A 22,318-nucleotide genomic window follows, 5' to 3' on the forward strand; every position below is an offset into this window, starting at 1 on the left:
CACAGATCAACTTGGGTACAACCAGCATATCATTTCTAGCATGCAATAACTGCCAGAGGCTATAGCTGCTGATCAATCATTGTGTTCTCACAGCAAGAACGGCTCGCCAGAAAAACACCATAGCTCAGCAGGAAGTTGTAGGAAAGAAGAAAAAAATTAAATAAAAAATAAAAATCGCATAAACGATGGCCTGTATAGAAAAAAAAATAAACCCTTAGGCAACTAAAACAGCTATCATGTACATACTTTAGTATTTAGTGGTTTTCCAGGAATTTAGCTTTATGTTTTTCCATTGCAGGCAGCCCTTTATTTTTAAGATTTCATTCTAGCAACAAAAAAAAAAAAAAAAAAAAACCCAACCTTCACTTTAAAAGGGAAATTTCCAAGCCACGACAATAGCTGCTTAGCTGTGTCTGGAGGCTTGTTTTAGGGTAAGCTAGAGCTGCACGAATATTATTGAAAGAATAAAAATCCCAATTCTACCCCCCTCCTGATCTTAAAACAGCTTTTCCCGATTCTATATAACAAGTGCAGAGTTCTCTGCTCACTTCTCATAGCTGACAAAAAAATAAATAAATCCAGGCAGCCTGCCAAGTTTTACGTCAACATTGGAGATAACGATAAACATTGTAGAAAATTACTTGGAACCCCAAAATTATAATATATATATATATATATATGCAGAGACCCTAGAGAATAAAATGGCTGTTGTTGGAATATCTTATGTTACACTGCACTGTATTTGAGCAGCGGTCTTTCAAATGCAATTTTTTTGGAAAAAGTATACCTTTCATGAATATAAAACAGTAAAGTTAGCCCAATTTTTTTTTTTGTATAATGTAAAAATGATGTTACGCCGCGAGGATTGTGACCTTTATTCTAAGCAAAAAAATTGCTATTCTCATTTTAGATTGAATCGCGCAGCTCTATTGTAAGCTATTTGGCAGAAAAGCTAATATTCGCTATTAAAAGGGGGTTGTAAACCCTCGTGTTTTTTCACCTTAATGCATTCGATGTATTAAGGTAAAAACACACCTGGCAGTCACCGCCTCCCCATTTTACTTACCTGGGCCCCTTCATCTCCTCGGCAAGGACGTACTCTCCCTCTCTCCACGGGGTCCCGGCTCTTGATTGGATAGACTGATGGCAGCACAGCCATTTGGCTTCCATGGCTGTCAATCAAATCCAATGGCGCGGGTGCCGAGTCCGGCATTCGTGTCTGTGGACACAAAAGCTAGACTCGGGAGCACGCCCACAAGGTAACCCCCTTGGGGGAGCGCTTCTCCTAGGGGATTATCTAATGCGGGAGGAGCCGCCAGGGGACCCCAGAAGAGGATGTTCGGCACCACTCTGTGCAAAAACGCGCTGCACAATGGAAGAATATGTTTGTTATAAAAAAATAAAAATAAAAATGTTATATATTTTATATATATATATATATATATATATATATATATATATATATATATATATATATATATATATATATATATATAATCCTTTAGGCCCCTTTCACACGGGACGAATCAGTAATGATCCGCTTGCTCAGCAGGGATCGCTCCGTTGTCCCCGCTGAGCCGGCGGCGGACAGGGCGGTCTCTGCACACTGTGCTCTCTCCTCTATGGGGGAATCGGATGAGCACGGAATGTCTGTCCGTGTTCATTCGATCTGCAGACGGATAGAAAAATAGGATTTTCCTCCGTCTGCAGAACGGGACAATTGCGGGTGTCTGTGGATGTTCATCCCATAGGAATGCATGTATGTCCATATTTCATCCGCAAACGGATGGATGAAATACGGAACATACTGTCCGCATGTGTGAAATGGGCCTTACAATCACTTTAAGTCACTTCCAAAATCTCCCACTCCACAACATTTCTCAAGCAGTTAGCTATGAAGAACTGAGTAGGTCTACATCCAAACATCATGGACATCATGCACAATGCACAAAACCCATCACCTTCAATCAGACTCATGTGATGTTACTTACTGTCAGGCCACTTCTCTCCAAGAAGCCCTTCATAGCAGCAAGCTGTATCCGAGGATCGCTCCTCTGCCTCTTCGCCTGGTCCAGGTAACTGGCATTTGTCTGCAGTGTGTTCAGTGTACGAATTGCATCCTAAGCAAAAGAAGAAAACAATTCACTAAAAGGAACCCGCATGCAATATGAGTATGAGATAATAACAGTAAATTCATCAAAGTAAAATATCGCATGCGAGGTAAATACCACATTTGTTAACCACTTAAGGAGCGAGCCTCTTTCTGAGATTTGTTGTTTACAAGTTAAAAACATGTTTTTTTTGCTAGAAAATTACTTAGAATATATATATATATATATATATATATATATATATATATATATATATATATATATATATATATTATATATATTATATATATATGTTTGGGGGTTCTAACACCCTAATTATATGGCAGTCGTTGCAATACGTTGTCACACAGTATTTGCGCAGCGGTCTTAAAAAGCTCAGTTTTCTGGGAAAATACACACTTTTTGGATTAAAAAAAATAAGACAACAGTAAAGTTTGTCAAATTTTCTTTAAATTGCGAAAGATGTTACGCCGAGTAAATGGATACCCAACATGTCACGCTTCAAAATTGCACCCGCTTGTGGAATTGAGACAAAATTTTACCCTTAAAACTCTCCATAGGCAACAGGTTGCATGGTTTGAGTCACAGATGAGGGCTAGAATTATTGCTCGCGCTCTACCGATCGCAGCGATACCTCACATGTGTGGTTTGAACACCGTTCTCATATGTGGGCGCTGCTTATGTATGTGTTACCTTTTTATTTTATGTTTACACTGTTCTTAAAAAAAAAAGAAAAAAAAAAATTATGTTGCTTTTATTACCGTAAACATCCCTTGTAATAGAAAAAAAAGCATGACAGAACGTCTTAAAGCGGGATTCCACGCTAAAGTGGAACCTCCACTGATCGGATCCCTCCCCCCCTCCGGTGTCACAATTGACACCTTTCAAGGGGGAGGGGGGTGGAGATACCTGTCAAAGACAGGTATTTACACCCACTCCCGGGCATAGACTCCCGTGGGAGTCTACGCCATTTCCTGCCCTGCCGCGCTGTCTGCTGGGACACACACGGGTCCCAGTGACAGCGCGGAGATTTCCTATTGCGCGACGCGACTCGCGCATGCGCAGTAGGGAACCGGGAAGTGAAGCCGATTCGCTTCACTTCCTGATTCCCTCACCTAGAATGGTGGCGGCAGCAGCCGAGAGATCGATCGGCCTCGGCATCGCTGGAACCCGGGACAGGTGAGTGTCCATTTATTAAAAGTCAGTAGCTGTAGTATTTATAGCTGCTGGCTTTTAATATTTTTTTTTTTGGTGGAATCCCTCTTTAACCACTTCCCACCCGGCCAATGCACATACGGCCGGGTGGGAGCCGTCTACTCCTGATAGGACGTTCAGGAACGTCCATCAGGAGGAGCGGGATCCCACAGCGGCGCGATCCCGATGCGCCCGTGTCGCCCGGACACGGCGCATCTCAGATCGGCAGGAGGGCTCTGCGATTGGCCCTCCTGATCACATGACGGCCGTGTCCAATCACGGCCGTCATGTGATGTAAACAGCCGGTTGCTAGGCAATCGGCTCCTCCTCTCCTCACACAGAAGTCATCGCTGAGGAGAGGAGAGCAGATTGCTGCAGCCGGCTGATGATCAGCGAGTATGAGCTGTTTACAGCTTTTTACTCACTGATCTTCAGTCTAGTGTAAACACACAACACACCACACAGTGTAAACACAGTCCCCACATATGTCCCCAAAACATACATGTCCCCAAAAAATAAAAACACATGTCCCTAATAATAAAAACATGTCCCCCACATATGTCCCACTAAAATCACTTGTCCCAATGATTATGTGCACACATATGTACGTGATCACCTGCACACATATGTACATGATCATTTGCGTACATATGTCCGTGATCACACAAACCAATTATTATACACTTAACGGAATTTTTTTTACCAAAAACATGTAGCAGAATACATTTTGGCTTAAATTTATGACAAAATTTGATTTTATTGGATTTCTTTTAAAATAGAAAAAAGAAAATATTGTTTTTTTTCCAAATTTCCGCTTTTTTGCGCTTATATCGCAAAAAATAAAAAAACGGAGTCGTGAATAAATACCACCAAAATAAATCTCTATTTGTGCGAACAAAATGATAAAAATTTCATTTGGGTACAGTGTAGCATGACCGCGCAATTGTCACTGAAAGCGCTAGAGCGATGAAAGCTGAAAATTGGGCTGGGAAGGAAGGGGAGCGAAAGTGCCCTGTATTGTAGTGGTTAAGTATGAGATCTGGGGTCAAAAAGCCCTCAGATCTCATATTTACACAAAAAATAAATAAAAAAATGTTGCTTTAAGAGCTATGGGTGGAAGTGACGTTTTGACGCCACTTCCACCCTGCAATGGTATGGAGACGGGTGGGGACCATCTTCCCCTCACTCGTCTCCAAACCAAGCCAGAGAGAGGACCTGATCGCCTCCAGTAAGCGGCGGCAGGAGGGGCCATTTCCCACCACCGATAAGTGATTTTGCAACGAATACACCGTAGAGACCACTATTTATCAGAGACCGGACCGCTCACTAAAGAGGATACCGGGGTTATGGTAGCTAGCTGCTGCCATAACAAAGATATGCCTCTTCAAAGTGCCGACGTATATCGGCATGAGCCGGTCCAGAAGTGGTTAAAATAGATAAAAATACTGAGAAAAAAAAAAAAGATAAATCATTAAAACGTAATTCAATAAACACACACATTGGTTATTTATCGCCTGGTGTTTGCTGGCAGTATTTTGGAAATATACAAAACAATTTGAGGGACTCTGTACTGGGCAGAAAGCGAAAAGTATACAATGTATTCGTGTGAAAATGTTCTCTGAGCTCAGGAATGAAAATAAATTGTAACTTTTCATCAGAGGGAGACAAGTAGGCTTCATGTACACCGGACGTTTTTACAACCTCTCCTGAACAATTTAACTTGACAGATAACCCACGTTTAAAACGTTAGTTTTGCCGCATCTGTTTTTTTTTTTTTAACTAGCCAAAAATGAAAAAGTCTGTAAACGAAATGCGGCTAAACGCGAGCAACCATATTTAGAAGCGTTTGGCGCTTGAAATGCCTCAAAACTCAGCGTCTGAACTATTTTTTGCTTTCCAAAAAAAGCCTCTAAACTCAAATGCCTAAAAACAATATTAAACGAACCTGTGTACATGTACACATAAGATAACATTGAATGAGTTCAGGGGCAGCTGAAAAAAGCATCCAACTGCCTCTGAATGTCCGTTCACCAGCAGCCGTGTACATGAAGCCTTATGTGAATGAAAGCACCCCAAGAATGTTTTCAGTTTCACAATATTGCTGTGTGCCTTCTGGTGCAGTGTTAGGCTTCATGCACACGAGACGCAGATGCAAACTCTGCTGGACACGTTTTTAAAAGCTGAAACCGGCGTTTAGAAACGCGTGTTTTGCCGCGATTGCGTCTAGAAGCTTTTAGTTAAGCTAACTTCATAGACCCTCCACAGCTCAAAAAACAGTATTAACTATTTCAGTAATTTTGTGAGACCAGAGTGAGTAGCAGCAGCTGTGAGAGCTGCAGTGTTCTTGTATTTAGCGTGCCACTTGCCACGGCACCTGCCACAAGTTGTGGATTGTCCACTTGCCACGTGACTTGCCACATCACTTGCCACGTCACCTGCCACAAGTTGTGGATTGTCCACTTGCCACAAGTTGTGGATTGTCCACTTGCCACGTCACTTGCCACCTGCTATGTCACCTGCCACAAGTTTTGGATTGTCCACCTGCCACGTCACTTGCCACAAGTTGGGGATTGTCCACCTGCCACGTCACTTGCCACATCACCTGCCACAAGTTGTGGATTGTCCACCTGCCACGTCACCTGCCACTTCACTTGCCACAAGTTGGGGATTGTCCACCTGCCACGTCACTTGCCACATCACCTGCCACAAGTTGTGGATTGTCCACCTGCCACGTCACCTGCCACAAGTTGTGGATTGTCCACCTGCCACGTCACCTGCCACTTCACTTGCCACAAGTTGTGGATTGTCCACCTGCCACGTCACCAGCTACATCACCTGCCACAAGTTGTGGATTGTCCACTTGCCACGTCCCCTGCCACAAATGGATTGTCCACTTGCCACATCACTTGCCACAAGTTGTGGATTGTCCACTTGCCGCGTCACCTGCCAGGTAACTTGCCGCGTCACCTGCCAGGTCACCTGCCGCGTCACCTGCCACAAGTTGTGGATTGTCCACTTGCCGCGTCACCTGCCACAAGTTGTGGATTGTCCACTTGCCGCGTCACCTGCCAGGTCACTTGCCGCGTCACCTGCCAGGTCACTTGCCGCGTCACCTGCCAGGTCACTTGCCGCGTCACCTGCCAGGTCACTTGCCGCGTCACCTGCCAGGTCACTTGCCGCGTCACCTGCCAGGTCACTTGCCGCGTCACCTGCCAGGTCACTTGCCGCGTCACCTGCCAGGTCACTTGCCGCGTCACCTGCCACAAGTTGTGGATTGTCCACTTGCCACGTCACCTGCCACAAGTTGTGGATTGTCCACCTGCCACGTCACTTGCCACATCACCTGCCACAAGATGTGGATTGTCCACTTTCCACGTCACTTGCCACATCACCTGCCACAAGATGTGGATTGTCCACTTTCCACGTCACTTGCCACATCACCTGCCACAAGATGTGGATTGTCCACTTTCCACGTCACTTGCCACATCACCTGCCACAAGATGTGGATTGTCCACTTTCCACGTCACTTTCCACGTCACTTGCCACATCACCTGCCACATCACCTGCCACAAGATGTGGATTGTCCACTTTCCACGTCACTTTCCACGTCACTTGCCACATCACCTGCCACAAGATGTGGATTGTCCACTTTCCACGTCACCTGCCATGCCACCTTCCACAAGTTGTGGATTGTCCACTTGCCGCGTCACCTGCCAGGTCACTTGCCGCGTCACCTGCCAGGTCACTTGCCGCGTCACCTGCCAGGTCACTTGCCGCGTCACCTGCCAGGTCACCTTTAAAAACGCTTATAAACGAAAAACGCGGTAGAGGCGTTTTGCGTCTGAACCCATTTTTTTGCTTCTGGAAAAACGAGGTTAAACGCAACTGCATAAAAACGGCAAAAAACGAGACTGTGTACATGGACACATAGGATAACATTGAATGAGTTCAGGAGCAGTTGAAAAAAGTGTCCAACTGCCTCTGAACACGCGTTTAACAGCGTCTCGTGTGCATGAGGCCTTAGCTTGCAAAATAATAAAAATTTGAGCATAAATATCGCATAATATTTAATGCATTCCGTAAATAACACATTAAGTGAATTGACTACTTTTGAGATAAATACTACACAAGTTATTAACGCAAAAATTCATGCAATATTTATCTCTTTGTGAATTGACCCCTTAAATCGGTTGTAAACCCCGCTTGGTGATTTTTACCTGTAAAATGAATATCTCCTAAACCTGTACGGTACGATATTCCCCCTGAATGCAGCCGTTGACGTCAGCGGCGCATGCACTCTGAAGGTCCACCTTACGGTGCCAAAACTTAAGAGCTTCTTGCCGGAACCGAAGGCTCCCTGCTCGTGATCGTGGCTCCGGCCACTCACAGTGCCGGAACCCGCGATCCCAGAAGAAAAGGACAGGAGAAGATGTCAGCCCTCTCAGCGGTGACTGGGTGCCACTGAGAGGGCTTCGTAAGGTAGGTATTATTTCATTGCATACTAACATTATGCCTTTGTCCTGCAGGTTTTTTGCAGGTTGTATTCTTTTTCCTTTCAGTCACGTGATGCTGCAGCTCCAGCTCCCAGTGAGGAGCTGCTGCATGGGAGGAGCTGCTGCATGGGAGAGGAGCTGCTGCATGGGAGAGGAGCTGCTGCATGGGAGAGGAGGGAGCGTCAACAATGGCTTGGCCATGGGAGCCTATGGGTGACTTTAAAGCTCCCCAAATTCAAAGCTGGTTGTCAAGAGCTCCCCGACACAGGGGAGCCAGAGCTGCAGGATTGCATGTCTAGACCAGACTGAAAAAGGGGTAAGTATATACTTTTTTAATACACAGTATTACACAGGATAGGTAGGAGGAAACTTTTTTTTTTTTTTTTAAATAGTTAGTGTTAGGCTTGAATTCCACTTTTAAGCGTTTGTACACCCTGTAAACCACTCACTTACAGGTAAGCCTTAAAGTGGTTGTAAACCCATTACAACCACTTTAACCTACAGGTAAGCCTAGATTAACGCTTACCTGTAAATGCAAGAAATATCTCCCAAACCTAGCATGCCGTTTCCAACGGCGATAATGCCGTTAGTGGCGGCACCAGCGTGCATGCGCGGGAGTGACATCGAGGCTCCGGCCAGTCACAGAGCCAAAGCCACGATACCCGGAAGTCACTCCAGGATAGATGGTGGCAGAGGAGGTGAACGAGGGCCAATGCCGGGGTTTCGATCTCAGGTAAGTAATTCAAAATGAGCTAGTATGCCATGCATACTAGCTCATTATGGCTTTGCCTTGCAGGGTATGTTTTTTTTTTTTTTTTTTTTAAGAGGCTTTACTTCCTCTTTAAGTAAAGTAAGGTAAGGTAAGGCTTACCTGTAGGTGCTGGAAATATCTCCTAAACCTCCACGATTTAGGAGATATCTACAATAAAGCCGCACAACGATGTCTATGGCACATGCGCATTTTAGAAAGAGCAAATCATGCAGTTTTTAAAGGGGGGTCATGCCGTGACTGGCGGCTCCCGTGCGCATGTGTGGGAGTGATGTCTCGTGACTCCGGCTAGTCACAGAGCCGGAGTTCACGGCCCCAGGAAGGAAGAGGGTTGAAGATGGACGCTCGTTGCTAGTGGGGACAGAGGTGACATTGCAGGCTTCATTTTCAGATAACACATAATAGGCTATTATGCCATGCATAGTAACCCATTATGCTTTACCTTTGCAGGGAAATAAAGAGGAAATAATACTGATCAGGGTTTACTTCCTCTTTAACCACTACACTAACACCACACATTTATGAATGGCAGAGTGGCAAGCAGTTAATTTTCATTTGGGCTACCCGTCTCCAGAGAGATTACCCACAGCCAGTCTTCTGCACCCACTATTAGAATGGCCCTGTACCAGATGACTGAGAATCTGTAGTAACATGTACACTTATACCTACAAGCGTGGGTTGAACTGGATGGATCTGTGCCTTTATTTAACCTGACCAATCACAGTGATCACAAATGTAAACACATTACTATTTATATTGCCGATTCTTCCCTTTCCAACAGAAGAAAGAGGAGGAAATCGTAACAATTCATGAATGTGACATAAATGGATAGGCAGTATCTGTGTACAACCTGTATGCAAAATTACCAAACTTCAGGTCATAACCCCTTCAATACCAGCACATGTTACAAAAAAAACTAAGACCGCCTTCAAGGGTCTACTTTCCACAAAGCAGCCATTGTGGGGCTTTTCATGCTGCCCTGGCATTTATGTTATGTTTTATAACAAAGGGAAACAGGATTTTATTTTCAAAAGCGGTTTTTATTTTCTCTTTTTCAGGCGATTAATATATAACCAAAAGCTCTGTCTAAAAATAAAAAGGGATCTAAAAATAATTTGGGTAGTGTTGCATGACTAATTGTCAAACTATTACAGCGCTGGAAACTGAAAAATGGCCTGGTGATGAAGTAGTATTACAGGCTGCTCCATAAGGGGTTAAAGGAAGTTGATAAATTAGCTGGTTATTTATAGTAGTTTCATCAGCAACTGAAAGCACTCTTGCAGAGTCTGGTTTTGCAGAGTAGCCCCAGTCCTCCTTTTCTTGGGTCCCCCTCCTGCACTCTGGGCTCCTCCGCACTGTAGAGTGCCCCTTTAGCAAACCACTTGTTATGAGGACACTCGTGTGTGCTCACTCCCGAGGCCTACTCTGTGTTTCCACAGTGTGCACACAGAAAGTTGATCTTAAGCCACAGAATGCATGAAGGTAAAAACCCTTCAGGCTTTAAAAGAAGTATAGCCATAGCTAGTTTTGCTGTATGTACTTCTATGGATCACAGACGTGCACTCTTAAATGATTCTGAAATAAATAAAAAAATAAAATAAAAAATAAATAAAAAAAAACCCACCATACTTCTCTTTTAATGTCCACTTGGTTTCACTGTCATTTTCTAATAAATTTATTGCAGGCAACCGTTTTAACCACTTCCCATCCAGGCTAATTCTGACATTTCTCTCCTACATGTAAAATTCATCTTTTTTTTCTAGAAAATTATATAGAACCCCCAAACATTATATAATTTTTTTTTTTTTTTTTTTTAGCAAAGACCCTAGAGAATACAACGGTGGTCATTGCAACTTTTTATCTTGCATGGCATTTGTGAAGCAATTTTCAAACACTTTTTTTTTTTTTTGAAAAAAAAAAAAAACATTTAAAAGTTAGCCCAATTTTTTGGCATAATGTGAAAGATGTTATGCCGAGTAAATAGATACCCAACATGCCATGCTGCAAAATTGCACATGCTTGTGGAAAGGCGCCAAACTTCGGTACTTAAGAATCCCCATAGGCAAATTTTTACTGGTTGCATGTTTTGAGTTACAGAGGCGGTCTAAGAAGGCTAGAATTATTTATCTCGCTCCAACCATCACGGCAATACCTCACATGTGCGGTTTGAACACCGTTTCCATATGTGGGCAGGACTTAGATATGCGTTCTCTTCTGCGTGCAAGCTCACGGGGACAAGCCAGCTTTCAATTTTTTTTATTGTTAATTTGACTTTTATTTTTTTAGTTTCACACTTAAAATGTGTGCGTTTTTTTTTTTGTCACTTTTATTCCTATTAAAAAGGAATGTAAACATCCCTTGTAATAGGAATATGGCATGATCAGTCCCCTTTACAGTGTGATATGGGGTCAGTAAGACCCCACATCTCACCTCTAGGCCGGAAAGCCTGAAATAAAAAATAAATAAATGATCATGGCTTCCCAGCAGAGGCGGCACCATTCATTTGAATGCAGAGGCCAGGCATGATGTTATAACATCGCACCCGTCCACCGAACGATCACAGAGACTCTAAATCTCTATGATCACCATCCGGAGTCGGCGGATCCGTTCTCCGACTCACTGATGGAAGTGGTAAAAGCACCGGAGGGCGTAAGAACAATCAGGCGGTGGAACAGCCACTATGATCATTCTTATGGTGTAGGGAATAGCCGACTGAAAAAGCCGATCTCTGAATGAGGTCTGTAGCCGCAGGCATCATTCAGATATACCTTCGCAAAGTCAAAGATGTCACATGACGTACCTTGGGCGGGAAGTGGTTAATTTCATAGACAAAAAAAAAAAAAAATTGATGACTATATGAAAAGTATTTTAGTCAACTACAATACGACTGAAACAATTCAGATGCCTACAATTAAAACGCCATTTTAGTCAAAAGACTAAAACTAAATCAAACTTTTGCTTCAAAATGAACACTGGCAGGCAAAGCTGGAAGGGGTTACATCATATACTGCAAAGTGTGTTGGCAGCCTGGAACATATCCACATAAGTTCAGAAATCAAACTTTACAGAAGCAGAATGGAGGGCAAAATTAGAAATCTTAGCCAAGATTACAGAAAAAGAGCCACCAGCATCTGTCCCTCTAGGGTCTCAATTGTGGAGACCCAAGTGTCTTTACCAGAAAGGGAAGATCAAAGGAGCCTGACTACAGAGCCTTAGAGATATCAGATATGGAGCCTGTTCTATCAGAACTGTCACTAGATACACACAGTGTGATGAGTTGGGTTCAATAAATATCATTCCTTATTCTCTGCTATGTGAACTGAAGTGACTATTAAACCCTTGCATAACATGTCTGGCATGGTACAAATATTGGAAGATTTCCAACAGTAACAAGAGAACCATCAGCAAGGTGATCCCTTGGAAAAACAACAATAAGTCTGAAAGAGGAGCCATGTTCCTGTGCAATGGATGAACAGAGGTAGAATTCCCCAGGCTGCTATGAGCAAAAAAGTCCCATAAAAATTAGAGCACTGAAAGCAGTGTTTCTCAATCGCTTTACCTTGGAGGAACCCCTGGCAAAAAGTTTGAGATCTTGAGGAACCCCTGAAATGTTCACATCTACAGCTCATGGAACATTGGTATGGTCAGCAAGCTGTTGATAAAAATTATTTGTAGAACTAGCATTAAATAATATTAAGACATACCTATTTAATGTGAAACCTGCGCTCTCTTTTCCTGCAGAGCTGATCCAATTAAGGGGACATGACATGGGACAGGGCACATGACACATAGCACATGACAGGGTACAGGTCACACAACAGGGGACAATAGGGGACATTACATGGTACAGACTGTTGGGCACACTTCAGTACAGGCTTTCTTCTTCTGGCTTCAGAACTCATTTCATATCTCCTCCAGTGGCTCACGGTCTCCCCCCACCCCTCCTATCCTGTCCACCCCAGATGATGTACATACAACCACTTGGGAAGGACAGGAGGGACCGGTGGGGAACAGCGCACTAGAGCCAATAGGATGCCAGCCGCGTCCCTGCCTATCTTTGTGCAACCCCCCTGTCAGCTGCCTGCGGCCGAACCCCGTTCGAGAAGCACTGACTTAAAGGGTCAGTCCACCCAAAATGGATACTTTTCATTATAACCAGAGTAGGTGCGAGAAGTCAGCGTCTGGCTTTTTATGTGTGTTTCATTATACAACTGAGATCTCACCACAATTCCCAAATCTTTCTGTACCCACCCAGGAGTTCTGGGTGTTCATACCCACCGCTGTGTCCCCACTCTTCCTGTTGGATTCTCCTTAATATAAAATTCCAGAAGGGAGAGCAGAACACCTAATAATTGTAACCACAAGTATGTACAGGCAGGAACTCAACAAGGACACCTCATCGATAAAGTCCCTGACTGACTGCAGCCTGCCCGGCAGGGTGGGTTAAAATCAAAAAAATGATATTTTTTTTTAATAAAATGCTTTTGGAGTAAAAAGTTAACTATAAGATAGTTTCTATTTAGGATACATTAATAATTTAGTTTATTCAGCAAGAAATGGAGCTTAGTTATGTAGCATGAGACTGTATATTCTCCAATTAGCATATTTTTGGGAAAAACTCATTCAATGAATCCAAGCTCTGCAAGCTGAGATAACATCACACAATTTCACAGAAACCATGAGATAAAACAAAAGTTCAGGAATGTTGCTTTATCCCATTGTTTTGAAAATCTATGTACATTACAAACTGTATGACTGAATCAGTTCTGATATCACTTTTTTACTAACCTGTCAGCCTATTCTAAATAGGAAACCTTCAATTTGTTTGCAAATACTAAAGATTCTAACTACCAGCAAGAATAAGTCCTTACATTTAAAGAGCACCTGCCATTCCAGATCCATCATGGCAGCACCCATTAGAGGGCGTCCACTCACCGGCCCGCGAGCGGGAAAGCAAGGCAGGGGGCCGCAGCATCGGCGCACTCATGGTTATACAGCATGAAGGAGTGTAAAACAGCAGCAGCTAAACATAATATTCTGGCACATAATAGTTCAGTTACAACATATTTAGCAGTATGGCAGGAGCTTCCCCAAATAAAGACAAAATGTTTATCTGACTGGAACCAACCATGTAGTATGAGAGCCTGCCTGATTAGATACAAATATGCAAACAGTTGTTTAGGTTTGGCCTTTTATTTATTATGTCATTTTATAGTCTTAGTAAGCTACTAAAGAAGACTGTATAAGAATTGTAGAATTATATTGCATGGTGTATAACCAACTTTAGAACTTCTGTCAGGTCTTTGTTTTGGTCCATTTCTTATGCGCAGTTCTTGTACCAGTGACATGGAGTCAGAGGGACAGGAAGTGAGTGCAATCCCTCCAATGGGGACAGAGGCAGCAAACAAAAATGTTTCCTGTCCCCCCTCCCCCCTCTTTTAAGAGTGGGAAGGGATGTAACCTTAGTTGGCTTTTTATTGCTGTTTGTGCCTTCATATTCTCATGACCACCTTCAATTCCTGAAAGGAGATATCATCCCAACAAAGCACAGTCAGCAGAAGATACTGCCCAAAGCTGTAATCTTACCCCATGCCACTAAAGAGTAAGTCTTGGTTAGAGATGGGCAGTGATCTATGCCCTGACTGTATTGCACAGTCCTGTAACCAGGAGTCAGTCCCACCAATGCTTGTTTAGCCAGGGGGAGGCCCCACTTACCTTACTCCCTCCACTGACCTGAGATCTTCCTCCTCACCGGATGACTGTCCCCCCAAGCGGTTGTCCCTTACGGATCTGATCACATACAATGCAGGACCAGCCCGCTGAAAGGGGAGAGTGGAGTGCTGACTGCTTTGGGACCGAGGGGTGAAGTAGTTTTTCTCTATCACAGAGCAGTGATGGGGGTGAGCATTAGTCAGGGGTGGGGACCTCTTCACTCCAAAGTGACCATCTCTTTAAATCCCAACTCCTAATACTCACCTCCCCTTCTGCTTCATCAGAGCCAGGCCTGAACACTGTCACATGATGGGTCATCTCCCTGTGTAAGCTCTGACACCATCCCACATGGAGCTTACACATGGTTAGGACATAGGAGGAGCACAGCAGAGAGTATGAAGTGGGGGAAGGGAGTGTTGATAAGTGTATCAGCAAGGGTGTAACGACATATTCAGCGTGCCATCGCAGTTTGCTACAGAAGTGACGTTCTGTCGCCGCCATCTTGCTACACCCCACACTCGTCCACACTAAGGATACACTGAGAAGGGAGAAAGCGGACATGTTACACCCACCGAAGTTTTGCATTTTACACGTATTTATAACACTAAAGTGCATTTATATAGTGAAATACAGTACTTAGAACTCCGCCTGACTGCTTGGATGTTGAAAAAAGCAGCGAACTTTTGTCAGATTAGTAAACCTGTGAGATGAGCAGGAATGCCGTTGCTTTCCCCCTTTAGTGTATCCTTACTATGGAGGAGTGTGGGGTGTAGCAAGATGGCGGCAACGGAAAGTCACTTCCATAGCAAACTGCGATGGGTCGCCGAATATGTCCTTACAAGGGCTCTAAGGAGACTTTCCCGTTGTGTCGAGGTCTCCGATATCAGTCGACACCCGTTTCCTGTAAATACCCAATTCTGTACTTCGGTGACATCTCCCCACATCTTACACAGTGAAAGGGTAATTATAGGACTTATCTCACTACATGTGATCCTTCTAGAAACACCAGGACACAGCACAGTAAATGTTAACAAGCCAAAGATAAATATATCACTAGCAGCCCCACCCCCTCCCCTGAGATCAATTACCCAGACCTGATGAACTCTGGAGGGACTTCATGTACAGTGCTGGATAAATAAAAGCTGTCCATGGCCGACATCTTCCCTCTCGCCGAGTCTGACTGTGAAATCTTGCCACTTCACTTGAAGCCACAGGATTTCAAAGTCGCATGTCTGTGCAACATCAGGTGTGACTTGGAAGACATCTGTGTAACTTCATGGACAGATCTCTATTCAAAGTTGCACCTAAACTTGCAAAAATCCGATGGAGTGCGAGTTTCACCCATTTGACGGCTTTCATTGCGGACAATAGGGTGCAACTTGTCATGTGATTTGAAACTATCAAATCACATGACAAGGGGACTTTGTAGAACACGCTGAAGGGCAGCGGAGGGGATTTGTAGAACACGCTGAAGGGCAGCGGAGCGGATTTGTAGAACATGAATAGCAGTGGAGGGGATTTGTAGAACACGCTGAAGGGCAGCGGAGCGGATTTGTAGAACATGAATAGCAGTGGAGGGGATTTGCAGAACATGAACTTACAGGGCACCTTCTCTCAACAACCAGGGAGTCCAGTCCAGGGAGGGAATCACTTCCAGGGAGGGAATCACTTCCAAGGGAGGTAGGTGTGGAACATGGACTACAGCACTTCTATAATGTGGTCAAGTCCCTGTTTGTCTGGGCAATGACATAGGAGTAAGGCATAGAGCCACCCATCCCCATCATCAATCACCACACACCATTCACCAATGTGGAGGGGGACATGCGGGCAGAACTCCTCCAGACTACCAGGCAGGTAGGTCATCGGCCTCTAATATTAGAGTTCGCCTGTAGAGTATACAGCATGTAAAGACAACACATTTTGCATTGTAAGCTGTGAATGTAATAGTAATGGAGTCCGGCTCTGATTTACCACTCTATGTTCTATGAGGTGAACATCCCTTCAAGTGGTTCTAAAAGCAAAAGTTTTTATTTAACCTTAATGCATTCTTTACATTGAAGTAAAAAAAAAAAATATCCCACTAGTTGTAAACCCCCCCCCCCCCCCATATACTTACCAGAGTCCTGTATGGATACAACGCTGCACCCATCTGCAACCAGCACTGCTCTCTCAGCCTCATCACAGAGGCAGCAGCTGGAGCCACATAGGGCCCTGCAGCTGTCAGTCAAATCCTGTGGGGTGTCGGAATTTCTGGCAACACTATCCGATCGTACATTTTCTCCCGGAAAGTCCGACCGTGTGTACAGGGCATTAGGCTCCGTACACACCGCTGCGACTTTGTGAACTTAGACATTAGAGGGGGCACCTCTCTCTAATCCAGCGTGACACATATTACTGAACTTACAAAACCCTCTGAAGTCGCAAAGATAACACAAAGAAACAACTTCTTTGCAACCCTTGTGATGTTATCATTGCAGTCTATGGCACTCGTGTCACAAGGAAGACACAGAAAAGAGCAGGAACCATTTCTTTTTGTCATGATTTGAGTTGCAGCAATTAGGGAGACACTCCATGAAATGAATTCGTCTTGACATGTTATGTGACTTTGTGCTGCATGACAAGTTGTAGCAGTGTGAACCAGGGCTGAAAGCTCAGGTAGGTGATCTTTTACCGCCCCTCCATTCTGTCTACCCACCTGACATGCAACCACTCAGGGCTGCACACAACCTGCAGCAAAAATGAAGCCGCTCATTGTAGCGCTACCGCCGCTAAGGCCGGGTTCACACTGCTGCGATGCGGGAACGCCACGAATCCGCAGCGTTTTCCCGCATCGCATTACTCCCGCCGGCAGTTCACACTGCCCTATGCGGACGGCTGGGAGTGTCAATGATATGTTAATGACACCCCCAGATCCGTCCGCATATCGCAGTGCGATCTGCCGACTCGCACAGGAATCGGATCGCATGGTGTGACCCCCCATGCGATCCGATTCTGTTGCGGACCAAAAAAGGGTCCCGTGCGAGTTTGCTGCGGGAGCGATGCGAATTCAGCCATACTATCTGTATGGCTGAACTCGCATCGCTACGGAGATCGGATGTGATTTGCGGTGCGAATCACATCCGGATCTCCCCCCGCAGCAGTGTGAACCCGGCCTAAATGTAATCAATGCAAGTCTATGGGGCTGCCTTGGAAGGGCATGCGATTGTGGGACAACATATTACCTTCTTACCACCTGTAAAACCCCTCTGAAAGGCTTACACTGCAGGTCACTCTTCAGAGGAGTGACAAGGCCTGACACACTGACATTGCAGCATCTCCAGCGTGCTGTGTCCTCAGAGTGGGGGGTGGCATATCGCACTGATAGAACACCTGACACAGGTGATACAGACATCATCCCAAGTCTCCCACATTTGGCTGCGGGCTCCCGGACACCCGCAAGCACCTGACGATCTCCTGGTCACTCTGCCACAGACAGAGCAGCCGAATTGGGTACGACCACTCTGTCTTCTGTCTGTGGCCGGGGGAGGGGACAGAGTCAGGAGCACGCTGCTGGTGGACACTGATGAGGTGGTGGCACTGATGGACACTGGTAATCTGCACTGGTGGGCACTGATGAGATGACATGAATGGGCACTGATGGACAGCACGAATGGGCACTGATGAGTTGACATGAATGGACAACACTAGTGGGCGCTGAGATGGCATGAATGGGCACTGATGAGTTGACATGAATGGACGCTGATGGACAGCACTGGTGGACACTGATAAGCTGCACTGGGGGGCACTGATGATGTGGCACTGATAAGCTGCACTGGTGGGCACTGATGAATTGATATGAATGGACAGCACTGGTGGGCACTGAGATTACATGAATGGGCACTGATGGACAGCATTGGTGGGCACTGAGAAGGCATGGATGGGCACTGATGGACAGCATTGGTGGGCACTGAGAAGGCATGGATGGGCACTGATGGACAGCATTGGTGGGCACTGATGAGATGGCATGAATGGGCACTGATGGACAGCACTGATGAGATGGCATGAATGGGCACTGATGGACGGCACTGGTGGGCACTGATATGGCATGAATGGGCACTGATTGACAGCACTGGTGGGCACTGAGATGGCATGAATGGGCACTGATGGACAGCACTGATGAGATGGCATGAATGGGCACGGGGGGGGGGGGCGGCACTGACGGGTCACCTCCCTGAACTGAGTTCTAGGGGTTGTGATGATAACACTGCCCGCACTGGTGCTGTCAGAGGCGGGATGAAGGATCTCCTAACACAGAACATGACAGGAGTAGAGCTCCATACCCCGCACACGTGCTCCCAACACAGGCCGCCTCCATGCATGCTGGGACTCGTAGTCCTCCCTCAGCTGGCCAGCCACGTGTAATAACCCCAATATGAAGCGCGGCGCTCACCTGATACTCCATCTTGACGGCGGGGACGGCCTGCACGCTGAACCCTCGGCACAGACGGGCGCGGCACTCGTATGGCAGTAGCCGGAGCGCCGCGTGGAAAGGCCGGTACCGTGGAGCCATGCTACGGGCGCCAGACACGCCCCCCCCTGAGACCCAAAACGCCGTGTGTCACCGGCGCCATCTTGTGTGTGGCAAGCAAATGACAGACATCGAACTTGGGAGACAGCGACGGGACACGCCCACTGCGGAGTCAGCGCAAAGGGGGCGGGGCTGGAGGCGTGAGGTTCAGGGTGGGTGTGTCATCGGAGTCAGAATTAAAGGAGGCGGGGCTGGAGCCGTTAGGTTCAGGATGGGTGGGCCATCGGAGTCAGAATTAAAGGAGGCGGGGCTGGAGCCGTGAGGTTCAGGGTGGGTGTTCCGTCGCAGTCAGAATTAAAGGGGGCGGGGCTGGAGCCGTGAGGTTCAGGGTGGGTGTGCCGTCGGAGTCAGAATTAAATGGGGCGGGGCCAATGTGACAGATTGTGCAACTAGCCAGTAAGAATTGACTCTGCTTCCTCTAGCGCTGGCTTCAGTGCTGTGAAGGCACCTCTAATTACACTAGGGTCGGACTGAGTTACATGCTGCAGACGTGAAGGGAAATAGTAGCTGGGCGCCCCTAGGCGTCTGCCTCGTTTGCCTAGTGGTATCGCCAGCCCTGTCCGAGGGGGACATGCAAAGACAATAAAAACAGCATTTTAGCTTGCACATGGTTGGATGATAAAATCCTTACATCAGGTGCCCCCAGCAGAGTCTGTCCTTACATCAGGCTCATTCAGCAGAGTCCGTCCTTACATAAAGAGCCCCCAGCAGAGTCTGTCCTTACATCAGGTGCCCCCAGAAGCAGAGGACCTCCTTACAGTTCTGTGTCACTGGCAACGGAGCCCTCCTTTACATCTGGTGTCACTGGCAATGGAGCCATCCTTTAAATTTGGTGTCTTCGGCAGTGGAGCCCTCCTTTACATCTGGTTCCCCCAGCAGCGGAGCACTCCTTTACATCTGGTGTCCTCGGCAGCGGAGCCCTCCTTTACATTTGATGTCCCCCAGCAGCGGAACCCTCCTTTACATCTGGTGTCCCCCAGCAGCGGAGCCCTCCTTTACATCTGGTGTCCCCCAGCAGCGGAGCTCTCCTTTACATCTGGTGTCCCCCAGCAACGGAGCCCTCCTTACAGATCTATGTTCCCCAGAAACAGATCCCTCCTTACTTCAGTGTCCCAAGCAGCAGAGCCCTCCTTACAGAGCGATCTATGTCACCAAGCAACAGAATCCTCCTTTCTTCAGTGTCCCTGGCAGCAGCAGCGGAGCGCTCCTTACAGAGCGATCTGTGTGCCCCAGCAGCGTGGCAGCTACAGTTCCTGGCAGTTCCCGGCTTTATCGTGTGTGTGTGTGTGTGTGTGTGTGTGTGTTCAGTGGCTGCCCTTCCCCTCCCCACTGAACACAAGGGGAAATAATCTTTTTGTCCCAGGAAAATCAGGACTGTTGGCAAGTATATGTAAGTATGTCTGCATTAGATCCATGCACCTGCTTCTGTCTGCAGTTGCTGCATCTACATCCATTTCTGTAGGTTGCCTTTGCACAGCTCCAGGGTGAATTCAGACACAGCCAAAAAAATAAAGCAGCACAAAGGACGTGGCTCAGTGCCCATCTGAATGAGCCCTAACCATGCACATTTCTCCCCACTTCCTGGAAGATATGAAAAGTCTACAGCCCAGCAGAGAAGGCAAACTTGTGCTGGTTTGGCTGAGCATTGATGCACGTCGCTCTGACATGCATTAACTGCATTGTGCTGAAAAAAAAAAAAAACGGGCTTGCTCTACCATTGTACCAGTATCAGCACAACCCACCAGCGTGAACTGCTTCCATGCTTTATTTTTCGCAGGTCACTGCGCTGGCATGCTGTAAGGAAAAAAAAAGTGGCAGGGCATGTGGTGGGAATAGACACTTAGAAGTATACCTAAAGACAAAAGTTTTTATAATTCATTTCAGATAGGGAAGGGTTAAATTTAGGGTTGCGCTGATACTGTATTTTTTTTTTTATCAGTGAGTACGAGTACCGATACTTTTCAGTGCAAATTGGTGCAAATTGCACTGCAAAGAATCGCATGCAATTTGAACAGGAATGTAATGCGATTCCTGTCCGAATCGAATGTAATTTCCCCCAAAGCGCCATCTAGTGAGCAGTTTATTCAAAATGTTAGAACTCACAGTATATATCTGGCCAAATGCAAAATCTTTATAGGTGTCCCGGTCCCGCGATGATAGCTAATCACGGCCGCTGGAGGAGATGTTCCGGGACCTCGTGAGTATAGGGGCAGAAGTGTTGTCAGCTTGGGGCCGGACCACCTCTACATCTCCTCCAGCCCTGTGAGCACCTCCAGCGGTCGTGATTTGCTATCCACGGGACCAGGACACTTATGAAGATTTTGCATTTGGCCAGATATGTTCTGTGAGTTCTAACATTTTTAATAAACTGCCCACTAGATGGTGCTTTTCCCTTTCTCTATATACACACACACACACACACACACACACACACACACACACAAGTGGTGGAGGAAAGCTCATGATGCAGTCAGGAATTGCACCACATTCCTGTTCAAATTGCATGTGATTCCTTGCGATTTGCAGCAATTCATTTTGTACTGACACTGATTTTTCTAACATCTACTTTCTAAGCTCCATCTCTAGAAATATACAGTGGATCCGGTGTCTTATCATATAAGGTCCCCCATCAGATAGCGTCCGCTCTGTACTGCGCATGCGCAGTACACAGCAACACAGATTCCGAAAATAGCCGAGGATGAACGGCGTCCAGGTTCTAGCCCCACCATCCAAGTGGACATAGAGTAGGAATAAAAAAGAGGCGAGCGCAGCGAGGCCGAGCCCGAAGCGTGGCGAGCGAAGCTCGCCCGCGAGGGGGCGTCTAATTTTCACAACCCTATGTCCGCTTGGATGGTGGGGCTACCACCTCCACTCACGGCGCAGGCGCCGTTCAGCTTCCGAAATTTTACGAAGCTTCTTCTGCTCCGTACTGCGCATGCGCAGTACGGGGCGGACGCTATATAATGGCCGGACTGAATAGAAGCACTTTGGCACCAATTACAGCCTCAAGTCTTTTTGAGTATGGTGCTACAAGTTTGGCACACCTATCTTTGGGCAGTTTCTCCCATTCTTCTTCCCAGGACATTTCAAGCTCCATCAGGTTGGATAGGGAGTGTCGGCTCACAGCAGGGGCGTACCTAGAGCATTTGGCACCCGGGGCGGATCCTATATCTGGCACCCCCCCCATTAAAATGTACAAAAATACCCCACTGTGCCCCCTGCATCCTTCAATTTCTCTTTGTCACTACTGCTTACCCCCTCTCCACAACTGCACCTCTGGACCCCTTTACATTACACAGCACCCTGCATCTCTGGGCCCCTTTACATTACACAGCACCCTGCATCTCTGGGCCCCTTTAGATTACATAGGACCCTGCCCTTCTGGACCCCTTTACATTACATATCACCCTGAACCTCTGGACCCCTTTACATTACATAGCACCCTGAACCTCTGGACCCCTTTACATTACAC

The 22,318-nt window shown here is 46.2% G+C and overlaps 1 protein-coding gene across 5 annotated transcripts in view; it reads right to left on the reverse strand.

Annotated features, from left to right (window-relative positions):
• The window catches only part of FPGS (folylpolyglutamate synthase), a 115,673-nt gene that overhangs the window by 57,703 nt on the left and 35,652 nt on the right, over positions 1-22,318 (reverse strand). For 3 of the 5 annotated variants that reach the window (XM_077478719.1, XM_077478720.1, XM_077478718.1), the window contains exon 2: positions 1,992-2,120. In XM_077478719.1, the coding sequence (XP_077334845.1) occupies positions 1,992-2,120 (129 nt within the window). Of the gene's footprint in view, positions 1-1,991; positions 2,121-16,395; positions 16,444-18,708; positions 18,933-22,318 lie in introns of those variants that run through there. The other 2 variants (XM_077478716.1, XM_077478717.1) reach the window with 2 other exon arrangements.

This window comes from Lithobates pipiens, unplaced genomic scaffold, assembly GCF_037356315.1.
Source record: "Lithobates pipiens isolate NorthernLeopardFrog02 unplaced genomic scaffold, aLitPip1_a1.2 Scaffold_1, whole genome shotgun sequence".
Lineage (NCBI taxonomy): Eukaryota > Metazoa > Chordata > Amphibia > Anura > Ranidae > Lithobates > Lithobates pipiens.